At 41.8% G+C, this 13,444-nt stretch overlaps 1 protein-coding gene across 1 annotated transcript in view; it reads right to left on the bottom strand.

The window, feature by feature from the left end:
• Positions 1-245: 245 nt before the first annotated feature.
• LOC145411315 (BRO1 domain-containing protein BROX-like) overlaps positions 246-13,444 on the bottom strand; it is a 119,512-nt gene continuing 106,313 nt past the window's right edge. Inside the window, exons 8-9 of the mRNA XM_080281339.1 lie at positions 10,233-10,404; positions 246-644 (exon numbers count right to left, since the gene is read on the bottom strand). Coding sequence (XP_080137465.1) covers positions 540-644; positions 10,233-10,404 — 277 coding nt within the window. The 3' untranslated portion in view covers positions 246-539. The remainder of the gene's footprint in view (positions 645-10,232; positions 10,405-13,444) is intronic.

Here is a 13,444-nt window from a genome sequence, read left to right on the forward strand (position 1 = left end):
AATGTTCACTTAATATCATTTTTCCCATAAGTTCTTTGGTTCACACAGTGCAAAATCATAGAATGCGAGGGTTTCTGCCGCCCATAAACTCGCACTGTGTGAGGGTGCACTGTAGTATGAAATTCATTTAGTCTTGTAAATATCAGTCATATTTCCAGTCAAGCACTTTACTTTGTACTATGGAAATTAAAGTCTACAGGACTGTGCTTATCTGTTGTCTTGTGTGAAACTGTTATGCCTTACCATTCACCACAGCAACAATGTTCCAGCAGTACAGGGATAAGTATAGATTGTATAAAGTCATGAAACTAAACTGAGTCTTGCACGACTACAAAGAAGTTATTTGTGAAGGCTAAGTAGAGTTTTTCTGCAAGAACTGGGAGAAAAGGTGAGAGGTTGGGTATGGTGATGACACAGTGCAGGTCTGTCCACCAAAACTGTCGAGCACATGGATAGACAGCCTACTTAACATGACATCCTATGCAAGATACACTACACAAAAGTTAGTCCAAGAAGGGGCACTACATGACATGAAAGACCTACATGAGAGAGCAGCCACTGTTATTCTTGTGGTCTTTCGATGTCTGGTGGATTTCTGCTTCTTTCACCGGAGGCAGGTCTCCCTCAACCTTTTCAGATGCTTTCTGAAAGTTGTGAAATATCATGTAACATATACCTTTCATCAAACAGAAAAAGGAATTATCAGTACCATACCAACCATTACAATGCAACAACACATATCCATCTACTCACAATCCAATCTCCCCCTCCCAGCCGAGCCATCAAATCTAGCTAGGGAAAATGGTCATGAATCCCCCAATAAAAATATGATAAACAGGAAATATTATCCTCCCCTCCTCTCCCCTCCCTTTCCCTTCCCTTCCCTTCCCTCCCCTCACCTAACCTCCCCTCCCCGCTTCCCTCCCCTCCAAGCTGCCAAGTCTAGCTAGGGAAAATAAAATCTCTTTTCCAAGTGGGTTTTGAATAAAGACAGCTAAATATTTATGGTATGTCAAAAATACAATATAATCTTTGACAGGTACACAATTACAGTATATCCATAGGCAGGTACAGTAGGCAGATAACAAGGATTTTTTTCCCAAAAATACACACACAAAAAAACACATAAAACATAAAATACTTGTGGTGTGCATAACTGTATGCAAAGACATGAATAAATTACAGATAATGATTCAAAAATACGAGCCATCAAGCGTAAAAAATACGCAAAATATTCAAGGCCGGGGAGATAAAGATACTGCGTGCTAGGGGGTGGGGGTGGGGGTGAGTGGTGATGGTGGGAGGTGGGAAGGCCAGGAGGGGGTGTATGGGGATGGAGAGAGGGGAGGAGACCACCACCAGACACAAAGGAAGGGCCCCAGTGGAGTACAGGGACATGGAGGGAGGGTATGGGGCAAATACCCTCCTCCCAGATGACTGGGGAGGGGGGATATGGGGCAAATACCCTCCTCCCAGATGACTGGGGAGGGGGGATATGGGGGGGATCCACATGGGAGAGGGGGGATGCATGAGGAGGGTGTGGGAAGGGTGGTGGTGGGGGTAAGAAGAATGGGAGGTACTCGTAGGGTAGTAACAAGGAGTGGGGTAGAGGGAAGTGGCAAGAGGGAGGTGGGGGGTATGCCCCCACCGCCTGGGTACGGGCCTGGGTCACCCCTCCGGTGTGTCCAACACTTAGTTCTGATTGGTTAGAAGCCATCTGCATCACAGCCGGGGTGGAGCCAGATGCCGTCAGTTTTTTGTGGATGTTGCACGATCAGCATTGCTCGTCCTTTTAAGAAATTGCACAAAATGCTTGATCCACGAGCTTAGTACTTTAGGGGTTAATCCTTTGCAGTGTTGATTACAATTTTTAACACTGCACATTCTGTTCTTACTTGCACTGCACTTAATCCTTTGCACTGTGAATTACAATTTTTTACCACTGTATATTCTGATGTTTACACTTGCGCTGCACTTGAAACACGCCAGTGTTGCACTCTGCACTTAATCCTTGGCACTCTGAACTGTAATTTCTTAACACTGCACATTCTGTTGTTAACACTGCACAACACTGTAAATTCCCATGCGATCTAGTGGCAAGTTACTGCTGTTTATTCACTGTCAGAGCAACAGAGTAAGTGTGGCAGGTGGCTGTCACCGGAACTCTGCGCCAAAACACAGCTGTTTGTCACCGTGTGGCAAATTTAAAGAACAGAGATGAACATATATCATTTTTTTTTTTTTTTTTTTTTAATGTTTTTTGGCTATTTTTGGTGTCTCAGATTGTTTCGGATGTTCATCCAGATGGCCTTCTGTCCAGATATCTTAGGGAATATCCAAGACTTGGACTAGTGGACCCAAGCCCAAAACGTCTGGGACTTGGGGTGACCGGGTCTTAAAGGGGTTACTGTACTGTACATGGTATAGAGGGAACGGGGATCATGTTGAAAGAAGCTTGATCAATTACGTGCTCGAAGAGAGGTCGATGCTGGGAATGGTTTCTGATACGAGGGCCGTGAGAGAACAATGTGGAGGTCTGTCAGATCATATGATTGTGGTATGCAAGATCAATCTGAGAGGGGTGAGGTGGATCAGAAGAGAGAGAAGCAGTCAGGGAGAAAGACTGAAAGTTGAGAAGCTGAGGATCAAAGAAATGGCAGATGATTACAGGACCAAAGTAGGGGAGGAGTTAGAATCAGTGAATTGGAATGAAATGGATCTGGACAGCCTGTGGAATGCATATAGGGATTGCTTAGTTAGAAATGCTAAAGCAGTGTGTGGTGTGGCAAGAGTAACAACAAAGAAGACAGGTATAGCATGGTGGGATGACGAGGCTAAAAGAGCAGTGGAGGAAAAGAGGAAGAAGTGGCTAAAGTGGTTACAGGACAGGGGTTCATTTAAAATAAGAACTGAATATACTTAGAGCAAGAAGCACTAGTGAAGAGGAAAAAGGAGGAGGTAAATGATGATCTAGGGAGAAAAATGAATGCAAACTACTCTGAAAATAGGAAGTTATTCTGGTAAGAGGTGCAGAAATGAAGAAGTGAAAGCAGAAAAAAATGTGATGGTGTGAAGGATGTAGATGGTAGATTATTAACCCATGAGGATGAAGTACGGCCCAGAGGGAAAGAATATTTTGAAAGCCTGATGAATGGGAATAGAGAGAGCAGAGCGGCTGTAAATGTGATTGATTTTGTGGGTGTGCACAGAAGGAATGCAGTGCCAGGAGACGTGACACTCACACAGGTGAAGAATGCTGTGAAGCGACTGAAAAATGGGAAAGCTGAAGGGGTTGATGAGGTATATGCAGAGATGATTAAGTGTAGTGGACAGAGTGGAGTTAAGTGTTTGCTGGAGATATGTAAGAAGGCATGGATGAGTGAAACTGTGCCAGCAGAGTGGAAAAAGGCTGTGATTGTACCCCTGTACAAAAATAAAGGTGAATGAAGTGAGTGCAAGAATTATCGTGGCATAAGTTTATTGAGTGTGGTAGGGAAGGTATATGGAAGAATTATTATAGAGAAAGTGAAAGTAAGAGAGCTATCAAAAGTCCTAGTCAGTGATGAACAGGGTGGCTTTAGAAGTGGCAGAGGATGTGCGGATCAAATATTTGCAGTGAGACAGATACCAGAGAAGGCTTGCGAGAAGGTCCATAAGGTGTTTGTGACATTCACAGATCTGGAAAAAGCATACGACAAAGTGAACAGAGAATGATTGTGGAAAGTTTTGCGCATGTACAGTGTAGATGGTAAGCTGCTAGGTGTCATCAAGAGTTCTTATGATGGTAGTGAAGCATGTGTAGGGGTTAATGGACATCTAAGTGAATCGTTCACACTCGATGAGGGCGTGCGACAAGATTGTGTGATGTCCCCATGGTTGTTCAATATATATATATGGATGGGGTGGCGAGAGAAGTAAAAACATGAGTCATGGAGAGAGGGATGGCGTTGGTAATGAATGGTCATGGATCGAATATCTCAAGTTTGTTGTATGCTGATGATGGAGTGCTACTTGCGAATAACGAACAAAAACTTGGTAGACTAGTGCACAGTTTTGCTGATGTATGTGAGCGTCGTGCCTTGAGAGTAAATGCAGAAAAGAGTAAAGTGATGGTTATTGAGAGAGATGGTGACTCCCAGTGCGATGTTACAGTGCATGGAGAAAGGCTGGAATTGGTGAGAGAGTTCAAATACCTGGGTGCAGTGACAGAAAAGAGAGGAAAATGTGCAAAACAAGTGGAAAGTAGAGTGACACAAGGAAGAAAAGTGGCTGATGCAATGAAGGCCTTGATAAGAAACAGAGGCTTGAGTGTTGCAGCTGCACGAGGCTTACATGAAGGAGTGTTAGTGCCAACTTTAACATTATGGATGTGAGACTATGGTGTGGCATGAAAATGAAAAGTCAAGAGTAAGTGCAGTGAAGATGGGACTGCTGAGGTATGTATGTGGAGTACAGAGGGTGGATAAGATATGAAATAATGTGATTCATGAAAGATGTGGAGTGAGGAGGTCTGTGGACACCAGAATCAAACAGAGTGTACTGAGATGGTATGGTCACCTGGAGAGAATAGATAACAACAGAATGGTGAAAAAGGTATATCTGGGCATATTCAAAGGAAGGAGGAGGGGAGACAGGCCAAGGAGAAGGTGGAGGATATGGTGGATGAGTGTGTGAGGAAGAGATGTTTGGAAGTCGGTGAGGCTAGGGAACCGACAAGAGATCAAGCTGGCTGGAAGAGGCTGGATGAATGTTGTGAGAAGAAGTGAATGATCAATGATTTGGCGCCCTTTTTAACGTGGCAGTGTCCAGACTGACTCTATCGGAAACGTTTATGTGAAGCTACAGAAGATGGTGAATGCTTTTGGCGTATTTGATACAGCCAGGATTCCAGGGCCTTGAATGATGAGTGAATGGAAGTGTGGCCCATTGGACTGGGTAAATTTGGGCTATCTGGACACTGCTACTCCTCACCCTGCCCTAGGATGGGAAAGGAGGTCAGGATGATGATGATGATGATGATGATGATGATAATAATAATTTAGTCATCTAATTTTTTGTGGATATTAGGGAACAGAAACACCACCAAAGACAAAAATCTGTGAGTAATGAAAACCCATCTAAAAGGGCCCCTAAAGCCATAATTTAAGTACTGTACAGTAGAATCGCAAATGCAGCATGATTAGATTTTAACAACTTGATTTTTAATGGCACATCAAATATCTACCAGGTCTCAATTTTCAACCACAAACTCACGATTTCTGACAAGTCGAGGCTGGAGTTTAGGAGACGCTGTGAATAAAAAGCCACCTTTTTTCTGGCCCCCAACAGTCTGGCTCTGAAGAACCAAAAACTTACAGCTGTCAATCAAAAAGTAAACATGAGTCGTTGAAAAAGATCATTTGAAGAAAAGATCACGGCCCTTATTTGTGCTGAACTGGCTATAAACAGCAAATCCTCAAGTTACAATGGCTGTTTTTGTGATGATTCAGATACACATTATAAAAGTTTGGAAATTATTCAAGCTGTACTCATATGGTTTTTGTATTTATGTCAGAATTTTGCCATTTAAAATTAATTTTGTAAAGACAGTAATATAAATCATGAGTTGCATCATTTATGGTGTGTACTACAACAGCTGCTCACATGGTCAGGGAAGTGGTCTCATGTGGGTCCAGGATGGAGTCAGTGATGCACAGTCCCAACCTTGCCCCAACAAATCAACATACGAATAGTAGCGTCACATATCCCACATATACGGTAACATTAAAAATTAGTGGAACGACGACACTGACTAAATGGTTGTGCACAGAACTCTGACAGGCACCTCCCAGCTGCCGCTTTCGTCTGAGTCCAATCACTGATTACCGTGGTTGTATCTTTGCCTCTCATAATTTTTAATTATCGTTCATAATCTTTTATTCTGGCTCATCACCAATCACAGTAATTTTCAGTGAAACATGGGCAAGGTTATCGTTTCTTTCTTCTTTTCTTTTCTTTTCTATTCCCTTTTGAAAGAAGCCATTACAGTATACAATAAGTTAGGAGCATTTGTCCTGGTTTGTATCCGATAGCACATAAATACATTTTGTCTGAAATGGACAAATGCGCAGAATGCACACAGCTGGTACCTGCACAGCTGTTCACTCGATGTCTTTATTACACTCATTTTCAATGTTATATTGCCTGCAAATAATGTAACGTGTGATATATGACACTGCTATTCACATGCTATTTCAGCTTGGGCTAGATTGGGACTGAGGCGTCTTAATTCCTGAATGAAAGGATACACAGAATGCACACAGCTGGTACTGTACTTGCACAACCATTTACTCACTGTCTTTATTTAACTCATTTTTAATGTTTCTGTCTACAGTCTGGTCTCATTATGTGATAGAGTTGCATTAAGACCAATCACATTACAATTTTTAACACAGCGAGGTCAATATAGCAGGTACAATGGGATTAGGGAGGATGACTCTGACCACAAAACATAAAATGCATCCCCCCCCCAAAAAAAAAACCTCTGCCACCCACCTGAAGTTAGGCCTGTGCCGGTACAAGTCATCGCCCCTGGGACTGGGGGACAGTTGGAGGGCCTGGACACACAAAAAGGTATCACTCCATATAATATTGTGCACTGCACTACTTGTTAAGCATCTGCACTGTTAACTGCCCCTTGCAATGATGTTTCAGTGACCTTTCATGCATAAAATGTAACGAAAGACAGAAGATCACAATGAATGCAAACACTGGGCAGCCATCACACCTCAATCAGCTGACTGGAGGCCCCGTCTTTCCTTGACTGAAGAAGCTGAGTACATAAAACTAAAAGGATTTCCAAGTCAAAAGGTTCAGTATTTCACTCACAAAAAGGTATCTCTTCACTTAATATTACACACCACACTATCTGTTAAGCACTTGCACTGTTATCTGGCAATGGCAATGGTGTTTCAGTGGCCTATCTTGCACCAAACAGATCTTGACTCCAACAGCTGACAGTCGGCTTGCATGCATCATCGCATCTGCACAAGATTCTCGGAGGTGGCCGTCAAAAATATCATTAAAGCAAAATCACTACCAATTTTTTAACATTATAAAAAAGGTTATAACTTCTTAATAATCATTCAAGCCATTATTCACATAACAAATAGTTGCATAATGAGACCAGACTGTATAATGTGCGATATACAACGCTGCTATTCACGTGTTTTGACGGGGCTAAAGCGTCGCTGCTTGCATCCTTGTCCCACATGAGACTGCTTCCCTGACCATGTGAATAGATGACACAATACACACCATGAATAATGCAGATCATATTACACAGTAATCCCTCCAAGATCCGATGTAATAGAGCCAAAGGCATGTCCGGGACTTGGTTTTGTCTGGGACTTGGGAAAAATGCCCCTGGACAGGTACTTATAGACCCCAACCCAACCTAACTTTGAAAGCCACCTAAATAACTCCCTACTGGACATGCACAGCATCTATTTAAGACCCTATTCATACAAATATGAGAGAGAAACAATAAAATAAATAAAAAGGAACCAGAGAATGAGAGATTAGAAGTGAGTATTCTTTATTCCCAAATTCATGGAAAGAAGCCAATATCCACCCAGTTCCGAAGAAAGGAAGTTCGTCTGACCCCTCCAATTACAGACCAATAGCTATCACATCTTCTCTTGGTAAGGTATTTGAAACTTTGATTAATAAGCATATTGTTAAACATCTTGAATCCAACAACTTAATTAATGATAGACAATACGGTTTTTGCCACGAAAGATCCACCATTGACATACTCAATCTCTTAACTCATACCATCCATCAATCAATTGATCTTTATGGAGAAACTCATGCAGTAGCTCTTGATATCTCTAAAGCTTTCGACAGAGTATGGCACCGTTCCCTGCTGTCCAAACTCCCTTCCTATGGACTAACGTCTTTTGTTCCTTTGATTTCTTCTTATCTTAGTGACAGGAAAATAAGAGTAAAAGTAGATGATGTATATTCGAATTTCCACTCAATTAACGCCGGCGTGCCGCAGGGATCAGTTCTGGCGCCAGCCCTATTTCTGGTTCATATTAATGATCTCTTATCTGTCACTCACAATCCCATTCACTCATATGCAGATGACTCAACACTACATAGTTCATTCACACTCAGACATCCAGTTACAAAGTCTAATATCTCTACCTCTCAACTTAATACAGCCATCTCCATAAATCAAGATCTATCTACAATCAGTGAATGGGGACAAAACAACCTTGTCTCTTTTAGTGCTAGTAAAACTAAATATATACAGTTTACTAATAGACAGATATTGTCAGATTCGTACATTACCTTCAGTGCTACTAATATTCCCATCTCCAAAAGTATTGAAATTCTTGGTGTCTCACTTAACAGTGCCCTCAGCTGGACCTCTCATGTCAGATCACTTGCTAAAACTGCCTCAAAGAAACTTGGATTATTGTACAGAGTCCGTAACTTCTTCGCCAATGAGCAGTTAGCTATAATTTATAAGAGTCATGTGCGCTCTCAGCTTGAATATTGCTCACCCTTGTGGAATGGTTGTGACGAGGTTGCATTAAGACAACTAGACAAAATTCAGAATAAAGCTGTTAGAATCATTAACAATCCTGCCATTACATATAAACTACCTCCCCTGCAAGTAAGAAGGAATGTTGCCTCCCTTGCATTATTTTACAGATATTTTTTTGGCAAATGCTCAGACGAAGTTGCGTCCATGGTGCCACCTCTCCATGCCTTCCCTCGTGCTACACGGGCATCTGGTAGCGCTCATGACTGGAATGTCACTCAACCATATTGCAGAACTTCTGCCTATCAGAATTCTTTCATTCCCCGAACTGCATCTCTCTGGAACTCGCTTCCCCAGAGTTGTTTTCCTCCAAATTTCAACCTACAACTGTTCAAGTCTAACTGTTACAGATATTTTATGAACAGAGGACACCAGTAATCTGGTGTATGGATTATTTTTTTTCTCCATTTGTTTTTCCTTCCTCCGTTGTTATTTAAAAAAAAAAAAAAAAAAAAAAAAAAAAAAAATTAGCAGTGTACTGGGTACTTACGACACATCAGCGACCTTCGCGAAGATTAACCCCCTTCCCCTATGGCTCTGACAGTGGTGAAGGTGCACTTGAAGCACATACAATAATCCAGTGTTGTGCTGCACTTAATCCTTTGCACTGTGAATTATAATTGTTTAACACTGCATATTCTGTTCTTACTTGCACCATGCCCGTCTGCACTTAATCCTTTGCACTCTGAATTCTAATTTCTTAACACTGCATGGCACTGTCAATTCCCATGTGGTCTAGTGGCGAGGCATTGCAGTTTAATCACCGTCCACCACAAAAGCGAGCGCGTGGGCAGCCAAGGCGACGAACATGCAGTCACGACAGTAGGCAGGCAGGAAGTGGGGAGGATGCAGGGGCGCTCTAGTGGACATCGCTACACACCAAAACACAGCTGCTTGTCACCACGCGGCAAATTTATAGTAGGGATGAACACATGTAGTTTTATTTATTTATTTTTATTATTTTTTTTTTTAAGCCAAGCCCAAAATGTCTGGGGTTTGGGATGTCCGGGACTTGGACGTCCGGGTCTTAAAGGGATTACAGTACTGTATTTCTATCTTGACGTAACTGATTATGAATGGTGTAACTTCGATGTAAATATGAATATCATAAGAATGTAACAAATCAGCTCCTAACTTTCGTAACATAAAACCGAGTCATCACAATATGAGCCATCATACATTCGGGGTTTCATGTGTATAGTCAGTTCAGCACAAATAATGGTCATGATCTTTTTGCCAGATGATCTTTTACTACAACCCATGTTTACGTTTTGATTAGCAGCTGTAATTTTTTGGTTCTACATAGTCAAACTGTGCAACAGAAACCAAGCAGCCCTTAACATGTTTTGAATCCCAAACACCAGCCTCGACCCATCAAAAATCACGAGTTTCTGGTAGGAAACTGTGATTGGGTAGATATTTGATATGCCACTGAAATTCAAGTTGCACCAAAATATAACTACTCTTTCCATGTAAATGGTATTGTAAATTGGGGGAAACCAACAAATCAGCTTCATAGGTGGCAATGGAACTACTATTTAATGTGCAATATCATGAAACTTCTTGTGGACTTAATACCATACATGAACATCACCAAAGGAGATGGGCAAAAATATAAAATTAAGGTAGCAGGACTAACCGATTTAGCAGAAGGATCATCAGCGAGGTTCTTAGTGAGGTCAAAGGCAGCATAGGTAACAGGTGACCAGAGTGGAGCCAGTGGAGGGAGGGTGTAGTCATCTGGCGCCACCAGACCATAAGTGGCCTTCAGTTCAAGCTCAGGGGGATCATACGGAACCTTCTGGTGGTAACTAGTATAACAAGAAAAATCAATGTTGTACTGGAGTACAATTATGCCAAGTCCTCATTACATGTCAGGGATGTCACAAAATAACAAATTTTTCCACACAATTTGTATTGCAATTTGGGGGAAATTGCTATACCCGGTATTAAAAGTATAATACAGATTTTAAGATCTATATATATATATATATATATATATATATATATATATATATATATATATATATATATCATCATCATCAGCCGTTTGAGTATCCACTGCAGGACCGGCCTATCCCGACTGAAGTCAGGATGATACAGCCAATGTATCTCTACCAAGTGGCTTAGGCTGTCTGGTAGAAATTGTATGTAGGGCGAGAAGTGCTTGTAAGTGTAATTGTTGTGTTGGAGTGGCCTTGGATGTGTGTGTAGTCTGTGAACCGAGTGTAATCAGCCCGTGGAAGCCAACTGGGTGCAAGCATACTTTACAGTAAGTGACACTGGTTCAACCACAGCACCTCTTGTGTCCGCCAATGCAGTGCGTGGCCGGGTGAACACTCCCAAAGTTTATTACCCTGGCAGGGCGCAAACCCTGGCCCACCCGTGTACGAAATATACATATATATATATCTCTCTCTAGAAACTTTCTAGAGAAGGGAAAGAAGTTGTATGTGGCTTTCATGGATTTGGAGAAAGCATATGACATGGTGGATAGACAAGGATTGTGGAAAGTGTTAAGAATATATGGAGCAGATGGGAAGTTATTGAATGCTGTGAAGAGTATGTACGATGGTGCGAAGGCTGCAGTGCGTGTGGATGGTGAACTAAGTGAATTTTTCTCTTTGAAAGTTGGGTTGAAACAGGGATGTGTCATGTCTCCATGGTTGTTCAATCTGTACATGGATGGGGTAATAAAAGAGGTGCAAGGTAGGGTAGTGGATGTTGGAGTGGCCCTGGTGAGAGAGGATAGTGTTTGGAAACTCCCTGTACTGTTGTTTGCAGATGATACTGTGTTGTTGAGTGAAGACGAAGGGGAGCTGCAAGGCTTGGTGGATGAGTTTGAGAGAGTGTGTAAGAAACGGAATCTAAAGGTGAATGTAAGGAAGAGTAAAGTGATGGTCTTTGAGAGAGGTGAAGTTAGTGAATGTAGCGAGGGTTGGATGGTGAGGAATTGGAAAATGTGAGTACGTTTAAGTACTTGGGTAGTGTGATGAGTAAGGATGGAGGTTTGGAGGGTGAAGTGCTTGAAAGGGTACAGCAGGGAAGAGAGGTTGCTGGTTCTTTCAAAGCAGTGATAAGAAACAGGGAAGTGAGCATGGAAGTGAAAAAGTTACTACATGACAGTATTGTGATTCCAACTCTAACGTACGGAAGTGAAGCTTGGACATTGTTGGAAGGACACAAGTCAAGAGTGAGAGCAGTGGAAATGAGTTATTTAAGAGGAGCCTGTGGAGTCACGTGGAGAGACAGGCTGACGAATGAGGATATAAAGGAGCGTTGTGGTGTTGATGTGGATGTGATAGGAAGCGTTATGAGGAACACACTGAGGTGGTTTGGCCATGTGGAGAGGATAGAGGGTGAAAGACTGACGAAGAGAGTGTGAGTGAGGTGGAGGGGGGAAGAGGGAGGGGGAGGCCGAGGATGAGATGGTGGGATGGGGTGGAGAGGTATATGAGAGAGGGGGGTGTGAGTTGGGAGCAGGGCAGTGAAATGGCGGGGACAGGGCGACTTGGAGGCGATTTGTTTGTTTGTGGCCACCCCAAACGGGATTGAGGCGTCTGGCAATAGATAGATATACAGTGTGTATATATATATATATATATATATATATATATATATATATATTACAGTATATATATATACAGTGTATATATATATATATATATATATATATATTTACAGTATATATATATACACAGTGTATATATATATATATATATATATATATATATATACATATATATATATATCTCTCTACAGATAATCCCTCTAATATCCGAACGCATACCAATATCCGAACATCCCCACTAACCGGACATAATCACTCCTGGGATCCAATATTCCCCAAATGGGCCAAAAAACTGCAAAAAATTCGAAAAAAATCTGACTTTTTTTCCCTCCCATAATTTGAAATTCCCGCCTGAGCGCCAAACAGCTGTTACTAACCATGGTCCCCTTCACCCCTTCCTTCCTCCCCCTCCCCCTCCCCTGTCAGAGGTTGCCAATATTTGGTATTTTCATTTACCAAATGTGGGCCAATACTTGGTAATGAAAAATTCGTTTTGGTAATGAATTAGAATAATGCATTACCAAATGGATTTTCACATGTATGAGGATACACAGGATGGAGATGGTGGATTGTTTTGCTCTACTCTGATTAATCTGCTACCCTACATTAGTGTGAAAATAATCAACATGGTGTTAGTTATAAGTAGAGTGATTACATGTATTTCCCCCACTTGTATATATAATTAGTGAAGAATATATGCTAGCTTTACGAATTTGGTAATGAAAAGTTATATTTGACAATGAAAGTTGAGGAGATTGGTAATGTGGCTGTTGCGATCTGGCAACTCTGTTACCCCACCAACATCAACAGTCACAGCTTAACTCCGATGGAGAGCAGGATACTCATAACAGTGCAAGCCACAGGTGCTTGTTTTTTGTAGTGAATAAACTGCAATACCTTGCCACTAGAACACACAGGAATTTACAGTGTTGTGCAGTGTTAAAGAAATTAGAATTTAGAGTGCAGAGGATTAACTGTGGACTGCAAACTGGCGGTTCAAACCAGTCCAAGAGCAAGGGACTTGTAAAGTACCCAGAATGTTTAATATTGTATAGAACTCACCTCTAAAACCTCATTTTATGGTTCTTTTGCATTTATTTCCAGTCTTTTATGTCCCTTATTGGTGTGATTTGGGTCTTAAATAGGTGCAATGCATGTCCAGAGGGAGTTGTATAGGTGTTTTTCAGAGGTTAGGGTCCATAAGTACAAGTCCATAAGCTGGGGCCCAATATCCGGATACAGGACCACTATCCGGACCTGCCTATGGCTCTATTGATCCG

The sequence above is a fragment of the Coenobita brevimanus genome, chromosome 89, assembly GCF_032717465.1.
Source record: "Coenobita brevimanus isolate Jiangsu-jjx chromosome 89, ASM3271746v2, whole genome shotgun sequence".
In the NCBI taxonomy this organism is placed as follows: Eukaryota; Metazoa; Arthropoda; class Malacostraca; order Decapoda; family Coenobitidae; genus Coenobita; species Coenobita brevimanus.